General features: G+C 42.9%; 1 protein-coding gene across 1 annotated transcript in view; it reads left to right on the forward strand.

The window, feature by feature from the left end:
- LOC115085365 (lipoxygenase homology domain-containing protein 1) overlaps nt 1-18,336 on the forward strand; it is a 462,471-nt gene that overhangs the window by 425,702 nt on the left and 18,433 nt on the right. The window contains exons 29-31 of the mRNA XM_029591284.1: nt 3,520-3,601; nt 8,523-8,578; nt 9,011-9,043. Of these exons, the coding sequence (XP_029447144.1) occupies nt 3,520-3,601; nt 8,523-8,578; nt 9,011-9,043 (171 nt within the window). The remainder of the gene's footprint in view (nt 1-3,519; nt 3,602-8,522; nt 8,579-9,010; nt 9,044-18,336) is intronic.

Genomic DNA, 18,336 nt, shown 5'->3' on the forward strand with positions numbered 1-18,336 from the left:
ATGGATTTTGTATAGCCGGCGCGCGCCGAGCCACGCAGCCTACCCCCGTTCCCTCCCCTCACCTTCCCCTCCCTTCCCCTACCTAACCCACCCGCCCGGCCCTGTCTAAACCCCCCCTTACCTTTGTCGGGGGATTTACGCCTCCCGGAGGGAGGGGTAAATCCCCGCGCACCAGCGGGCCTCCTGCGCGCCGGGCCGCGACCTGGGGGCGGGTACGGAGGGCGCGGCCACGCCCCCGGACCGCCCCGGGCCGTAGCCATGCCCCGTACCCGCCCCCAAAACGCTGCCGACACGCCCCTGAAACGCCGCGACGACCGGGCCCGCCCCCCGACACGCCCCCCTTGGAGAACCCCGGGACTTACGCGAGTCCCGGGGCTCTGCGCGCACCGGGAGGCCTATGTAAAATAGGCTTCCCGGTGCGCAGGGCCCTGCTCGCGTAAATCCGCCCGGTTTTGGGCGGATTTACGCGAGCAGGGCTCTGAAAATCCGCCCCTAAGAGCATAAGTACTAGCTAATTAAATGTAAAGCGATAATAAGGCAGGCCATAAGATAATTTAAATAGAATCTTGCCAGAGGGACAAAAACTCAAAATAAAACCTTTTCTAAGTAAATTTGAAGTAAGAAGTATGTGAGGGAGTTGGTTAGATCAATAGTTGACTGAGGGGTAAAAAGGGTGCTCAGGGAAGGCAATGCCATAGCAGAAAAACTAAATGAAATTTTTGCATTGGTTTTTAATCAAGTAGATATTTCTGATACTTATGCCAGAAACACTCTTTGAGGGTGATGATTCAGGAGAACTGAATCAAATCCATTAAGGGCAGCTAAATACTACTATGAATAGTTAATCTCTTTACAACTGATGATAAACCCAATCTGTTACTGTATAAGCTGTTAGATATAATTGTGTTGCATCCACTGTTTTAACCTTTTCTTCCCTAGTATTATACCAGTTAGGTTGTTATACCAGCTGTTTTCTCAATTGTAATTCGTTGTTTTAACTGTAAACCGGAGTGAAGGCCTCTAGCTAAACGTCGTCATATAAAAGCGTATAAATAAATAAATAAATAAAAATAAATCATGATAAAAAGGGAAGATGTTGCAGAGGAAATCAATAAAGAGTAGCAAATCACCAGGACTGGGTGGTACACATCTCAGAGTTTTAAAAGACCCTAAAAATGAAATTGCAGACTTATTACTAATTATTTCTATTTTCTTATTCAAATCAGCTATGGTTGGGTATCCAAAATAAAGCCCATTTTTTCAAAACTAGGGGTGATCTTGGAAAGTATAGACTGGTGAATGACCTCAGTGCTGGGCAAAATGTAAGAAACTATTCTAATGAACAAACTTATTGGCAGAGCCAACATAGATTGAACAAAGGGAAGCCCTGATTTACAAGTCTGTTAGATTTTTTTTTTTTAATGAATTAACAAACCTGTGGACAAGGGTGAATCAGTTGATATACTAAATCTGGATTTTCAGAAGAAATTTTCAAAGTCCCTCATGAGACACTCATCATGAAATTAAAAAATCATGGGATAGGAGCCAGTTTCCTATTGTGGCTTGGTAACTGGCTAAAGGATAAGAAAGAGAGAATAGGAATGAATGGTCATTTCTCTCGGTGAAGGAAGGTAAATAGTGGAATACCTAGGAGTTTGTACTGGGACTGGTACTTTTAAATATGTTTATAAATTAAATGGAAAAGGGAGTGATTCATAAGATGATCAAATTTCCTGATGCTACAAAATAATTCAAAATTATTAGATCACAAGCCAACTGTGAGGAATTACAAGAGGACCTTGCAGGACTGAAGGTTTGGGTATCTAAATGGTAGGTGAACTTTAATGTGGACTGGTACAAAGTGATGCATACAGTGAAGAATAATCCAAACTATAGGTACACAATGCTGAGTTTCATAGCAGGCATCATCACTCAGGAAAAGGATCTTGGAATTATTATGAGCAATACTTTGAAATACTTGGCCCAGTGCATGGTGACCTTCTAGAAAGCAAAGAGAAAGTATTATTAGGAAAGGAATGGAAAATAAAACAAAGGATATCATATTGCCTCTATATCGATCCATGGTAGAGCTGCACCTTGAGTACTGTATGCAGTTCTGGTCGCCCCATCTCAAAAAATAAATAGTGAAGCTAGGAGTGGTACAGAGAAGGGCAACCAAAATGATAAATGAGATGGAATGACTCCCCTATGAAAAAAGTCTAAATAGGTTAAGGCTAAATAGGTTAGGGCTTTTCAGCATGGACAAGAGATGGCCAAGAGGAGATATGTTAGTGATATATAAAATCCTGAGTGGGGTGAAACAGATAAACAAGTTAACAATTATTTACCTATTCAAATAGAACTAGGACTAGGGCACACTCGTGCACACATGCCCAGATGAATGCATTATTTATGCACCTAGGCAGGAAACAACTGCAGTTGCTCCTAGGTGATGTCAGCCACCTTTGGCTTCTTAAACCTGATTAGCTCCATGTTTCTTGCCTTGGCAAAAGTCATCTGAGTGATCTGCTCCTCAATGCATGTTGCTACTCTTTGCATTGTCTGCCCTAATTCCTGGTCTATGTATTCTGTGTTCCTACCTCTTTCTGTTCTTTGGTCTGTGTTCCCCTTCCAGTCTGGTCCCTCTGTGTTGTGGTTGTCACCATCTTATTCTCTATCTTGACCAATCTCCCTTGTCTTGACTCCTTGGCTTTGAACTGGCTTATCCTCTAACAACCTTGATTGATCCTTGGATATTGACCCTCAGCTCTGAACCTGACCTACGCTTGTCTGCTGCCCCAAACTCTGGCCTCTCTTTTGGATTTTTGCTGTCTGCTGCCTGCTCTGACCTTGCTTGGACAGATTCTCACCCTTATTATGACCCTGGGACCCTCTTAAAGCCTGCCGGTTGTCAGAACCCAAGGACTCAACCTGCGGTGGAGTCGGTTGGTACAGACGAAGTTCCTTATTGTCCCTATCAGGGTACATCCATCAGCTGCCAGTATGGCCATATGGGCCTGCTTGTCCAGTAGTGCCAACCGCACTGCAACACAAACATCCACATATCTAACAGTAGCACATTTAAAACAAATCGGTGAAAGTATTTTTTCACTCAATGCACAGTTCAACTGTAGAATTTGTTGCCAGAGGATGTGGTGTAAGCACTTAGAGTTGTTGGATTTAAAAATAGTTTAGATAAACTCCTGGAGGAAAAGTCAATAAACCACTGTCAGCCATGTAGACTTGGGAAAGCCACTGCTTAACCCTGATTATGAGTAAAAACGATATGATTGATTCTCTTTGGGATCCTATCAGGTACTTGTGACCTTGATTGGCCACTGTAAGAAACAGGATATTGGTTTTGATGGACCTTTGGTATAGCATTTTTCATGTATGTTCTTATGTTTATTATTTCTGGTTTTTTTTTTTCTAATTTCATCTAGTATTTGGATATAAAGTGCTGTTTAGGTATTTTTGTTCAAGGACTCAGTATTTATGGATCTCATTCTAATTTCTCAGGTAACGGGTGGTTCCTGGACAAAGTCATCATAAAGTATAAAGAAGACGGTGATGATAAAGAAATTGTGTTTCCCTGTAACAGGTATACATTTATATTTGGAAGAATGCTGAACAGAAAATATTTTGTTGATCTAAATTACTATAAGTTGTAAACTGATTAGGGCCTGCATGTCATGATCTGTTTTTTGGGGGTTTTGTTTAACAGCACTTCACCATTTAACTGGCTATATTCTTTTAAATATAGCCAGTTAAGTCTAAAGCTACACGGGAATACTTTCTGGATTACTTTACACTTGCTGTCAGGCATGTCTAGAGTTAGCCAAATAATTTATCTGGCTAACTCCACCCCATAACGCCCTCAACATTAGGGGTGTGCATTCGGATTGACCGCATTAGTAAAACGCAACTCATATTTTTTTTTTACTTAAAAAATTGATTCGACATAAACGATCGGATTTCCCACATATCGAACATAGATATGTTCGATATGTGGGAAATCGCGATTGTTGAGCCAAAATAAAAATATAAACCCCCTCACCCTCCTTAATCCCCCCCCCCCCCCGACTTACCACAACTCCCTGGTGATGGAGCGAGGAGTGAGGACGCCATTTCTGCAATCCTTGGCGAGAAGCATGTGACGTCGGCGGCACGTCGAGTGACGCCGGCGTCACGTGATTCCCGGCTCGTTCGCGCCGGACGGCTCGTTCGGCCCAAAAAGAACTTTTGGCCAGCTTGGGGGGGCCTCCTGACCCCCCAAGCTGGCCAAAAGTTCTTTTTGGGCCGATCGAGCCGTCCGGCGCGAACTCGCCGGGAATCACGTGGCGCCGCGTCACTCAGACGCGACGTCACGTGATTCCCGGCAAGTTCGCGCCGGACGGCTCGTTCGGCCCAAAAAGAACTTTTGGACAGCTTGAGGGGGTCAGGAGGCCCCCCCAAGCTGGCCAAAAGTTCTTTTTGGGCCGAACGAGCCGTCCGGCGCGAACTTGCCGGGAATCACGTGACGCCGCGTCTGAGTGACGCGGCGCCACGTGATTCCCGGCTCGTTCGCGCCGGACGGCTCGTTCGGCCCAAAAAGAACTTTTGGCCAGCTTGGGGGGGTCAGGAGGCCCCCCCAAGCTGGCCAAAAGTTCTTTTTGGGCCGAACGAGCCGTCCGGCGCGAACGAGCCGGGAATCACGTGACGCCGCGTCACTCGACGTGCCACCGACGTCACATGCTTCTCGCCAAGGATTGCAGAAATGACGTCCTCACTCCTCGCTCGATCACCAGGGAGTTGTGGTAAGTCTGGGGGGGGGGATTAAGGAGGGTGAGGGGGTTTAAATTTTTTTTTTGCACATATGTACATATACCCAACTCATTGGATTTTTTTTATGTCCATATTGGCCGCAAGTGGGACCCCCTTTCGGACATAAAAAATATGAACATAAAATTTTGCTCTGCACATCCCTACTCAACATACACCTTTTTTATTCTGCTAAATCTTAGCCAGATAAAGACTTATTCAGCTATATTTTAGCCAGATAAGCAAGGGAAATATTCAAATCTAAACATTTAGACGGATAACTTGTGAGTTATCCGTCTAAATGGCTTTGAATATTGACCTCATTAATTGTTATTATTTATTTTATTATATTTCTTTCTTTATGTTTTTTTATATACCATCATTCCAACAGAAGATCACAATGGTTCACATAAAATGCATTTGATTACTTTGTATAATATTGTATTAACAGGTTCTTATTTAAAGTAATTGTATCTATTTTAATACTATTGAATAATCAAAGCATTCAAAGTTAAAAATCTAACATTGATATTTACTGTTTCAGTTTTGAATATATTTTAGTCAAATATTATTTGCTGTGCTGAGAAGCAGTAATATTTCTGTAAAAATAATGTTCATTAAGTGGCTTGTTTGATATTTCTTTACATTAGTTTGTAGGCTTTTCTGAAGAGCCAGGTTTTAAGTTCTTGTTTGAATTTCTTTTTTTCTGTTAACAGTCTTATTGATCTGGGTAGATCGTTCCATAATTTGGGGCCTGCTATTATGAACATTTGTTCTCTTATTTGGGTTAGACGAGTGTTCAGATTTGAAGGAACAGTAAGAAGATTTTTGTTTTGAGATCCGAGATCTCTTTGCGGGCTGTAGCTTTTTATTGTTATTCCTGGAGGAGATGGATCATAGTTGTTTATAATATTAAAGATGAGGGATAATACTTTGTAATGGATTCTGATCTTATTGGAAGTCAGTGAAGATTGATTAGACAAGGGATAATATGATCAAATGTTCTAGTTCCTATTAGGAGTCTTGCTGAAGCATTTTGGAGAAGTTGTAGTGGTTTAATTGTGCTTGCAGGAAGGCCGAACAGAAGAGAGTTGCAATAGTCCAGGGTCTAAAATATTAATGTTTGTAGGATTGTGCGGCAATCTTGTAAGGTTTTAGATGGTGTAAGATTCTGAGTTTAGAATACCCAGATTTCATTATTTTACTTATATGTTTTTTCATGTTGATGGTTTCATCAATCTGTTTTCCAAGGTCACAGACTTCATCTGAGGGTGTAATGTTGGCTATTCCATGGTTGAGGGTGGGCTGTTTGAGATTTTTGTTGTCTCTTCTTAGCCATATTATTTCAGTTTTATTGGTGTTAAGTGTTAGAATAGAACGTTCTTGCTGGATTGCTCTCATATATGTTGCTAAAGTTGCTGTAGTTCTTTCAAAGGTTTTATCGAATGGAATGTAAAATTGAATATCATCGGGTATATGAAAAATGCATATTGGTAGGAGGTAGTTGTTGAATAGGGTTGCCAAGAGTGCTGAGCCTTGTGGAACTCCTGTGTCTATTGTAGATATCTCTGATAATTGGTTGTTTAATTTTACTTGAAAAGTTCTATTCTTAAGGAAGGAGGAGAACCATTTGTAAACTTTTCCGTCAATTCTAATTTTTTAAAGTTGTTGACAGAGTAGATGATAGTCCATAGTGTCAAATGCTGCTTTTAAGTCTAGTAGAACCAGTAACTATGATTCATTATGATCAAATCCTTTTAGTATGTTGTTTATTAGGGATATGAGCAGAGTTTCAGTTGAAAGTTTTTTTCTAAATCCAAATTGGTTTGGGAATAGAATTTTGTTGTCATCCAGGTGATTTTCTAATTGAGATAAAACTGCTTTTTCTAATGCTTTTGAGATGAAAGGTAAGACTAAGGCTGGTCTATATGTTATGAATCCGAAGGTGGACCCCTGTTTCGAGGTAGAGTCAGCGCTACCTAAAAGGAAATGATCACCTTAGGTCTCTACTGTTGAAGGGCAAGGCCGAAATGCTGTAGTTGAAGAATGAAGACTTTGACCTGGAAGCTCGAGAACCCCCCAGGAGAATCCCATAGGGACCCGGCCGCTGGGACAGGAGACTCCCTTGAAGACTGAAGAAAGGTCTGGATGCAGGCACCTCATGCGGGTCGTGGGTTCCAGATGGCTGGAGGACCAGACCTTGCCTTAAGTACAGGATGTCGGGGGAGGAGTCTCAGGAGGAGCCATGACTATTTCCTGTCATGGCTCATTTAAGAACAATCTTCAGCTGCGTGCGCGGCCCTAGGGAAACAGCGGGGGAGGAGCCAAACTCTCAAGGAGCCATGCTGCCGAGCCTGGACGCGACAGCGGCCGCAGGAGAAAGCGGAAGGGGCTGCCTGCCACCGCAGGAGCCCTCGACGATGCCCGAAGCCTCGGGTAACTATTTTCTTCGCGACAGCTGGCCCGGCCCTGATTGCGGTCCGCCGCAGCCGGCGGCCATGACACCCGGCCCCGGTCGTGGTTTGCCACGGCCGGCGGTGCTAACACTATATGTAGCTCATTCTTTTTCATTGGCAGTTCAAGACAAGTTACATTCATGTACAGTAGGTATTTCCTTGTCCCCAGAGGGCTTACAATCTAAGGGCCCTCTTTACTGAACATTTTTATAATAGACACAAAAAAGAGAGAAGATTTTTAGTAAATAGGTCCCTAAGTTTCTATCTGAGGCAATGGAGGGTGAAGTAAATTGCCCATAGTCACAATGAGCATTATGGGCCGATACAGTACAGTGCACTCCGGCAGAGCGCACTGTTACCCCGCAATTGGATGTGTGTTTTGGACGTGCTAGCTTTACCCCTTATTCAGTAAGGGGTAATAGCGCGTCCAAAACGCGCGTCCAACCCCCCGAACCTAATAGCGCTCGCAACATGCAAATGCATGTTGATGGCCCTATTAGGTAGGCGCTAGTTTCTCCGGGCACTGGGAAAGTGCACAGAAAAGCAGTAAAAACTGCTTTTCTGTGCACCCTCCGACTTAATATCATGGCGATATTAAGTCAGAGTTCTCGAAAGTTAAAAAAGTAAAAAAAAATAAAAAATAATTTTGAAATAGGCCCGCAGCTCGCAGGTCGAAAACCGGATGCTCAATTTTGCCGGCGTCTGGTTTCCGAACCCGTGGCTGTCAGCGGGCTCGAGAACAGATGCAGGCAAAATTGAGCGTCGGCTGTCAAACCCGCTGACAGCAGCCGCTCCTGTCAAAAAAGAGGCGCTAGGGACACTAGCGTGTCCCTAGCGCCTCTTTTTACCGCTGGCCCTAATTTAAATAAATTAATTTACTGAATCGCGCGCACAGGAGAGTGGCCTGTGCGTGCCCGCTCTCCCGCGATTTTTACTGTATCGGCCTGATTGTGATGGATTTGAGCTCTAGCTGGTTCTGAAACTGCTGCTCTAACCACTAGGCCACTCTTAACTTCTTCAGAAGTTTCTTGGGAGTGGAACTGAGAGTGCTGAACGAACTGGCAATGCAGAAAAGGGTGAAAAGAAGTCAAGATGTTTGTATGTAGGGATTTTATAAAACTACAAATTTTGAGGAATTCTGACCTGAATAGCTGGCAGCTGTTTTTTTGTTGACACTGAGGAACATTGGAAATGTAGTAAATTTGAATTAATGCTAATTAATATCACTAATGACAACTTAATTATTTTTTTGTTTTACAATGCAAGATGGTTAGATGAATATCAAGGTGATGGAAAGACTGAGACAGAGCTGTTTACCACGAGTAAGTATTCTAATAAATGAATAACACGTTGGTTGCTCTTTAATAGAAAACACTGGTCTTGTCCATTTGGCTGTGCAACAGCTTTGCAGCAATCTTTGATGCATGGAGGTGTCCAGGAAGCTTCATAGAAGATTTGAATGCAAAGGAGGTACAGTTGGGTCAGTGGGTGGGTGGTTAGGTAAAGTAGAAAGCATCAGTAGTCAGAACATGATTTCTCATCCCAATGAAAGAGCTCTAGTAATGAGCTCCAACATTTCTGAGTTTAAAAAATAATTATATGGAGATTCTGCAGGGTTGCACCCATAATGAAAAAAAATGTTCTAAACAGCTGTGTGCTACTTTGATAATTGTCCTCTTATGTCTATTCTGTTATTGTAAATTTTATACATTTACTGACAAAACTACTACAGGTACATTCTTTTTCACTTCTAGGTCATGAAGAATCACTGACAGCATCCACTGAAAGTAAGAAGATTTTGTAATTTTTCCACCAATTACATTATTTTCAGTGAATACATTGTAATCAGTTTTGGTGTATAGGTCTCTCTCTCTCAGGGAGTCTGGACAATAGTTAATTATTTTGGATTGGCCACTGTTGGAAACAGAATGCTGGGCTTGATGGACCCTTGGTCTGATCCAGTATGGGATGTTCTTAGGATGGCTATACATAGATTCAGTGTTACCTCGTAACATGGTTAATACTCTGTATATTCTTTGGGATCTCTTTTGGGAGTGATTGTTTTGTTCAAGGTAGGAATTGATACGGGATGCTTATCTCTGCCTTTGCTCTAAGACGGTAACATTCAAACCATTGCGCGTGCGCACATTTTGGCACATTCATCGGCCCACGCCCAAGGACACGGCCATTTTTTAACATACACATGCATATGCATGCATGTTATAAAATTGCCTGGCTGCATGCACATGCATGCGCCCTCTTAAAAGTTGCTGCATTTACCGTGTAAATCAGGGGATTTTAAAAGGGGCGTGCCGATGCTATTCCCAGTTTCACCAGTTTGTCCCCAGTTCTCCCAATTAAGAGAGAGGTCCTCCAAACCCCCCTAGCTTAATAGCCTTCATTCTCCTACTCCTCTCAGTTAGACATGACTCTTAAAACTCTGCGGATCTGCCTATTTTTCTTTCCATAGCAGAAGTAACGTTACGCAGCAGGGGGCCTTGGCATGGATTAGATAACACATTTACGTGCACACCTCAGGTTCTCATCCCAAAATGCCCCTGCCCTGCCCTGCCCAGGCCACACCCATGTCCCGCCCTTTTTTAAAAATGTTCATTGTGTGTACTCTCTAGGAGATAAGTGCATTAGGGATGTGTGTTCGTTTTGGATGAATTAGGCAATTTCAACAAAATTAACTAATTCTTCCTGTTTTGGGAAACCTGAAAAACAAACAAAAGTTTTCTGAAATTTCAGAAAAATTTGTTTTTCAGTTAGTGCGCCTTAACGTATAAACGTTAGCGTGCACTAACCCAAAATTCGGGGCAGCCGAAAACAAAAACGCCCGAACCGCGGGAAACCTAAATTTCCTACGGCGGGCCGATAACAAAGACCAAACCGAAAGGCTCAGTTGAAGTACATCTCTAATTCGCATATCTTGGCAGCTTTTAAAAGCCAATCAGTGTGTCCGAGCCCTAATTAATGCATGCATAGGGCTTTTAAAATTCACCTTTTAGTGAGAGAGGGGATTAGGATTTGTGGTTGTGGCAGGTTTTTATTTGCATTTGTTGGTATTTTATAATATTTTAATATGTTATTATATTTTGATTAGTTGTGAACTACTCTGATCTTTTTTTGTAAGAAGGTGCTGTATTGTACAATGTGCAGTAGTGGTATGTAAGCCAAATAAAATCATTTTGTTTTATTTGATTTCATTGCTGGTAGGTTATTGTCCAAATTTCATTTCAATGAAGGTTTTTATCATTATTTTTTCTTTTCTTTATTTTGGAAAAAAGTGCACTATTTCTGAATAGCACACACTATATGCCAATAGTGTGCACTATTTAGAAATGGTGTGAATTGCTTGCAAATAGTGCATACTGCTCAGAAATAGTGCCCACTATTCAAAAAATGAGTTGATTATAAAAGTGTTGCTCATGCTAAAATGCCCACTTATGTGGGCCGCACGTGAGCAACACAGATTTTTAAAGCCATAATTTATGTGCATATATGCGCAAGTGCAAGCCATACTGAGCCGGAGACAGAATGTTATGATCTTCCAGATATTCTGACAGTTGCTTGTTGACAACTTTTTCCATCAATTTGGCAATGAGAGGTAAGTTTGCGATTGGTCGGAAGTTAGCTGGATCCGATGGAGAGGCATTAGGTTTTTTTAGCAGGGGTTTGAGGACTGCCAATTTTAACTGGTTAGGTACTAAGCCTTGAGATAGAGATGTGTTAATAATTTCAGAAATTGGTTTTGAGATGGTGTTCGGGATGGCGATGAGTAGGTTTGTCGGTAATGGGTCTGATGGGTAGGAGGATGGTTTGAGTTTCTTGAAGGTGTTTTCTACCTCAAGAGAAGAGGTGGGCTCAAATGCGTCGAGACTCGAGTTTTGTTGAGGCAGGGTTATGAGATGGTGTATTGGGGGGAGGCTGGTGGTTGAGAGAGAGCAGGTAAGGTTGGAGATTTTTGTCTTGAAATAATTGGCAAGTTCGTTGGCTTTGAGTGCTTGGTGGTCTGGAATGGTGGGAGGAGATGGTTTGGTAAGTGAAGAGACATAGGAGAAAAGTGCCTTTGAGTCAAAATTAAAGTTGTGGATTTTTTTTTGCGTAGAAATCTTTCTTGGTTCTAAGGATGGCGATCCTGTATGTGTTGAGAAGGGATTTGTAGATAGTATGTGATGAAGTGGTCGGGTTTTTTTCTCCAGCTTTGTTCTTTATTTCTTAGTGTTTATTTGAGGGATTTAAGTTCAGGGGTAAACCAAGGTTTTCTGTGGTCCAGTGTGGGTTGTATGGTTTTGGTAGCTGTTGGGCAGATTTGATCCGCAATTTTATTGGTGAGATTGATCCATGCAGTGGTTGCTGTGGTTGCATCTGTGAGGTCTAGTAATGAGGTTGCATCTGTGAGGTCTGATGCAATGATGTAGGCTACCATGGGGTAGCCTATGTCATTGCATCAGTAGCTTCCTTGCTACGCAGCTCCACCCCTCAGGGTTGCCTCTGCAGTATACCTCCTGCGCTCCCTGCCTCATGCTTCCCGCTCCTCAGGCTTGCCTAGAGACACCCTCTCGGAGGTCTCTGCCCAGGTACTCCTCTCCAGCCTAACCAGCTTACTGTGGGGTCCCTCTTTGCTGTGTCTCTCACCCTGCTCTTTGGGACCTTCCCACAAATTCTCTCCCAGAGCTCCCGCTGTACCTGACTTAGCTTCCCGGTGGTGTGGACCTGTGGGGCTCCTCCCCACAGGTGGTAACAACTCTCACCTCGTGCCAAGTGTCCACGAAACCCACAAACCATAACAGATTGCCAAGTCCATGGACCCGGCAGAGGTCCATGGACTTGCAAAAAGAATGGCCTGGCAAAAAGAATCAGTGAACAGCAAAAATTCCTGGAGTCTCTGGCAGCTGCTATCGACAACTTGATCACTCGCTTAGACGCTACTGTGATTGCCACCATGATGTCTATCTAGCACAATACCTCCACCTCTACACCGATTCTCCAGCCTACCGTGCCCTTGCTGGCACCCCCAAGCTTCTCAGGAAACCCTCTTATGTGCAGGGGTTTCTTGAATCAATGCAATATGCACTTTTGCCTGCAACCAGCTTACTTCCCAGACGTGATCACCAAGACTACCTACATCCTTTCCCTTTTGGATGGTAAGGCCTTGGCCTGGGCGTCACCTCCTTGGGAGCATGCTGACCCAGTCCTTTGTGATCTCCCAGAGTTCCTGGCCCTATTCTGTTCCATCTTCGAAGATCCAGGTCGAAGAGCCATTTCCGGGTCATCACTTCTCCATCTCCAACAAGGCTCTCGCTCATTAACTTTTATGAATCTCCTCCTGGAGAGGGAGGAGTTAGCAATCTGTTAGGTTCTGCTCCTCCAGAGGGGAGAAGTTAGCAGTCTATTGTAATCTGCTGCTGGATACTCCTGTAGTGGGAGGAGTCAGTAATCTGTTATGAGTCACCATGCGGAGTTGCCATCTGTTAGAGACTGGCTCCCATGGAAGGAGGAGTTTAGCAATCTGATATGCTCCGTAGGTGCAACTAGCAATCTTGTTATGATATAGACTGATGAGTTGGCAGTCTGTACCAGCGGAGTGCTAGGGAGGGTACTCAGCTGGAAAAGAATGTAAATCGGTGAATCTTTGGGCCAATGGCAGATGACAGTGCCCCCAGGGGGATATCCTGAGAGGGACCACTGGCTAGGCTTAGGTATGGAGACATACACAGATAGTTCTTTTATTAGACAGGCTAGTAGAACCACCAGAGGTGGCAGTAGTGAGCTTATATGCCTGGCAGGGCTGAAGTCCCTCAGATATTGGAACTGCGATCCCAGGGTTGCTGAACTGTAGAAAGACTATAGATAGTGAGTAGACAATACCCTGTATATATAGCCAGAAGTAGATGACAATCTCACATATATTCTTAAAGAGGCTCAGTAGCTGGAAAGAGTTAGGCCCTCGAGGTGTGAGTACCTGGTTCCAGGGAAAGCTCTGAGAGAGCGGTGGTAACTCACAAATGTCTGTATCTGTGATAGCTTCCAAGCAGTAGAGAATCTTCAGAGTATTCAGGAACATGGGCCCTCGAGGAGCAAGTACCGGTTCCTATCTGCAATCTGAAATAGAGAAAAGAGCACAAGGCCCCCGAGGAGTGGGTACATCTGGTAAGTCCGAGGAGGCAGAGTAGCTTGGACAAATCCGATAGCGAAACTGAATCCTTGTCTTAGTCCGAAGACCTGTCCGTCCATCCGTCCTTGCTAACTCAAATCGTAAGCGAAAGTGAAGACCTTTTATGTTTGAAGTGGATGAAGTCAATTCAGGGGGACGCCCCTGAGGTTTGTGCCCTTGCTGGTACATACTTCAGAGCGTGGGCGTGCGCCCTACATCATCAGGAACATGGCGGATCTGCAGCGTCGAGCCAGTCCGGGGACGCAGGAGAGATGCGGCATGGAGATGCTGCAGCAGCAAGCCGTCCATCATGCCTGGAGGGAGTCGCCACAGAGGTAGAGAGGGTGGAGTGAGGGCTTAGAGCAGCCACAAACGCAACATTAACAGACTATGTTATTGAGTTCAGAACCCTTTCTTTGGAACTTCACTGGGACACAGGCTGTTTACGTTCCATCTTCCTTGAAGGCTTGAGCCCTCAGATTAAAGAATTGACAGCTCGTGAATTGCCCGCGTCATTGGACTCCTTGATAGAACTTACTGGACGTATCGATCGCCATCTGCAAGAATGCTCTCAAGAGTCCAGAGTGTCCCAGAAGTCTAACTCAGGCTCATCCCAAACTTGACATTCATCTTCTCCCAGAATGAACACAACTCAGAGTAAAGCAGAAGATGAACCCATGCAGTTGGGCCAGAGAAGACTTTCTCCCAAGGAACGATGTCGCTGCCAGCAATCCAGTCTCTGCCTGTACTGCGGCCAATCCAGACATGCCATAGCTTCATGCCCAGTCTTTCCGGGAAACTCCCAGGCCTAGGTTTTGCCGGAGGACTACTCCAAGGCCTGACTTCACTGTCTCCTCCATTGACTGTCCCCATTTACATTAAAATGGATAACCAGGAGTTCCACACTCTGGCATTGGTAGACTCCGGGGCTGGTGGGAACTTTATATTAAAACAACTAACGGAATACCTGTGGATCCCCACCATCCACTCCCCGGTATCATTATTAATCTCATCCATCCATGGTGAACCTCTTCCTGGTGAGGTTACCCACACTACGGCCCCTATTCAGCTTCGCACCGGGACCCTGCATGTAGAAACCATTTCTTTCCACATACTGGACAAAGCCATTCATCCTGTGGTCCTGGGACTGCCGTGGCTACAGCAACACACTCCGCAATTCAACTGGGCTACCCTATAGCTCTCTCGTTGGGGTTCATCCTGTTATGAGAACTGTCTAGAGTCCGTCGTGCCTCTGCCTTCTAGGACTACCTCGCTTTCTCTTCCTGGCCTTCCACCTCAATATGCTTCTTTTGCCGATCTGTTCTTGAAGAAGGCTGCGGATACTCTACATTTGACAAAGTTCCTCATGAGAGGCATCTAGGAAAAATAAAAAGTCATGGGATAGGTGGCAATGTCCTTTCGTGGATTACAAACTGGCTAAAAGACAGGAAACAGAGAGTAGGATTAAATGGACAATTTTCTCAGTGGAAGGGTGTGGGCAGTGGAGTGCCTCAGGGATCTGATTTGGGACCCTTACTTTTCAATATATTTATAAATGATCTGGAAAGAAATACGACAAGTGAGGTAATCAAATTTGCAGATGATACAAAATTGTTCAGAGTAGTTAAATCACAAGCAGAATTTGATAAATTGCAGGAAGACCTTGTGAGACTGGAAAATTGGGCATCCAAATAGCAGATGAAATGTAATGTGGATAAGTGCAAGGTGATGCATATAGGGAAAAATATCCCATGCTATAGTTACACAATGTTAGGTTCCCTATTAGGTGCTACCACCCAAGAAAGAGATCTAGCCTTCATAGTGGATAACATATTGAAGTCATCAGTTCAGTGTGTTGCGGCAGTCAAAAAAGCAAACTGAATGTTGGGAATTATTAGGAAGGGAATGGTGAATAAAATGGAAAATGTCATAATGCCTCTGTATTGCTCCATGGTGAGACCCCACCTTGAATACTGTGTACAATTCTGGTCGCTGCATCTCAAAAAGAATATACTTGTGATGGAGAAGGTACAGAGAAGAGCTACCAAAATGATAAGGGGAATGGAACAGCTCCCCTATGAGGAAAGACTAAAGAGGTTAGGACTTTTCAGCTTAGAGAAGAGATGGCTGAGGGGGGATATGATAGAGGTGTTTAAAATCATGAGAGGTATAGATGTGAATCGGTTATTTAGTCTTTCAGATAATAGAAAGACTAGGGGGCACTCCATGAAGTTAGCATGTGGCACATTTAAAACTAATCAGAGAAAGTTCTTCTTCACTCAACGCAGAATTAAACTCTGGAATTTGTTGCCAGAGGATGTGGTTAGTTTAGTTAGTATAGCTGTGTTTAAAAAAGGATTGGATAAGGTCTTGGAGGAGAAGTCCATTACCTGTTATTAATTAAGTTGACTTAGAAAATAGCCACTGCTATTATTAGCAATGGTAACATGAAATAGACTTAGTTTTTGGGTACTTGCCAGGTTCTTATGGCCTGGATTGGCCACTGTTGGAAACAGGATGCTGGGTTTGATAGACCCTTGGTCTGACCCAGTATGGCATGTTCTTATGTTCTTATGACCCAAATGCATGAGTTTAAACAGAAGAGTCTGTCATTGGAAGAACAAGTAGGAACTTTGCAAAATCCTTCTTTAGTGTTAATAAATGAAAATGAGTTGCTTCATTTCAAAATAGAAAATAGGAAAATTTCTCTAGGAGACTTAAAGGTGAATTTTAAAATCCTGGTGTGCGCATTAATTAGGGGATGTGTGAATAAGTTGGGCTCAGTCATCCTGAGAAGATTTTAAAAGCTGATGATATATGTTAGAGATGAATTCAAACTAGGAACTGTATAGATTATGATGTATTGTGAGATAAATGTTTCATACGAACATCATAAATATAAGCTGAAATATGAATAGATGTTGGGAATGTGATACCTCATATACCAAGTGAGCCTCTCGATATTTCTTGGAGGATACTCATAGCAGTTGTATCAAATATACACAACGTTACCCACTATCCTATAAAATTGGTTTAACGTGATCGACTTCCTTTATAATCATTGGTATCTACATTCCAATTTTTCATTTTTTTTCCTTATTTCATTTTTGCATTCTTATTTCATTTTTGCATTCTATTAAATAGATATAAAGACAGAATACTTATCCTTTGTGTAGGATAGAGTGGTGACAGCTTTTTTTCAAACACCAGCCGAGACCCGACACGATCCGTGTTTCGTGAGCTTCTTCAAGGGTACGGTGTTAAGGGGTACGGTGTTAAGTTTTATCCAAAGATGAGATCATGCTATAGCGTCATGTTATGGGACAGACTTTAAAAATACACCGCTTAACACCGTACCCCTGAAGAAGCTCACAAAACACGGATCGTGTCGGGTCTTGGCTGGTTTTTGAAAAAAAGCTGTCACCACTCTATGCTACACAAAGGATAAGTGTTCTGTCTTTATATCTATTTAATAGAATGCAAAAATGAAATAAGAATGCAAAAATGAAATAAGGAAAAAAATGAAAAAATCGAATGTAGATACCAATGATTATAAAGGAAGTCAATCACGTTAAACCAGTTTTATAGGATAGTGGGTAACGTTGTGTATATTTGATACAACTGCTATGAGTACCCTCTAACAAATATCGAGAGGCTCACTTGGTATATGAGGTATCACATTCCCAACATCTATTCATATTTCAGCTTATATTTATGATGTTCGTATGAATATGTTAGAGATGTGCATAGGGTGCCCGATCATTTCCACTTTTGGTTTCGTGTAGCCATGGGAAAAGTTCATATTCCCACGGATCATCATTTTTTTTTTTTTCATATAGAATCTTTTTCGGTTTAGCGCGCGCTAACGGGAGTTAGATGGCGCAGGCCATCCATTGCTCCTACCATGTGACAGGGGCCGGCCAATGGCACCGATAGCCCCTGGCACATGGTAAGGGCAAAGGGCCATCGGCGCCATTTTGATTTGTGACAGTTGATGGCCTGAGAGGGGGGACATCGCTCCCGGGACCCCCGCTGGACCACCAGGGTCTTTAGGCAAGTTTTTAGGGGGGTCAGGAGGGTGGGGGATTGTAAATAATTAGATCTGAAGGGTTGGGGTGGGGTTTCTGTGTGCCCTAACTGGGTGGAGTGAAAACTATTAAACTAGGGGCTTTGGAGAACCTATTTCTTAACTGGGCAAACTTGGGATGAAATGAGTAAACTGGGAATAGTGCCCCTTTCAAAATACCCGATTTACACAGTAGAAGTGGCATTTGCACACGCCTACTTAAAATTTGGTGCATATGTGCACGCGACCAGGCTATTTTATAACATGTGCGCATATATGTTCGCAAGTTATAAAATAGCCACATCCCTGAGTGTGGACCGATGCACGAGCACACATGTGAGCCCACGTGCCGGTTTAAAAGTTTCAGTCTTAATCTTTGTTTTATTAATTTTCTTTCATATCTACCATCTCTTTAAAAAAAATGCTTGAATGGTTTTTTCTTGATATTTTGAAATTTCCTCTTGATTAGCTTACTAATGTACTTAAAGAATATTATTTAACTCAAGCTCAGAAAAAAGTTATGGTGTCTGGTACCCCTCCTGATTTAAAGTTGGGTGTTGATGACAATATAATCAAGTCTTGTGACTCCATGATGTTAATTCTTTGACTGCTATATTGATAGTTTCGCTTGTTTTAGAGAGTGATAAGAATCATATCATTAAGTCTTTAAACATAAAGAAAGATCTTTTTTGGGTACATGCTTGGGTATTTTTTCCCAATGTTACTAAGGAAACTCAACAGATGAAAATTGTTTCTTGAGAAAAGATAAAGAAACCTTTCATTGAGAGCATCCTTTCAATAGAGGTTTTCTTATAAATGCCATATTCACCTAGCAGATGCAATATTTATTTTAT

Source organism: Rhinatrema bivittatum, chromosome 2 (genome assembly GCF_901001135.1).
Source record: "Rhinatrema bivittatum chromosome 2, aRhiBiv1.1, whole genome shotgun sequence".
NCBI lineage: Eukaryota > Metazoa > Chordata > Amphibia > Gymnophiona > Rhinatrematidae > Rhinatrema > Rhinatrema bivittatum.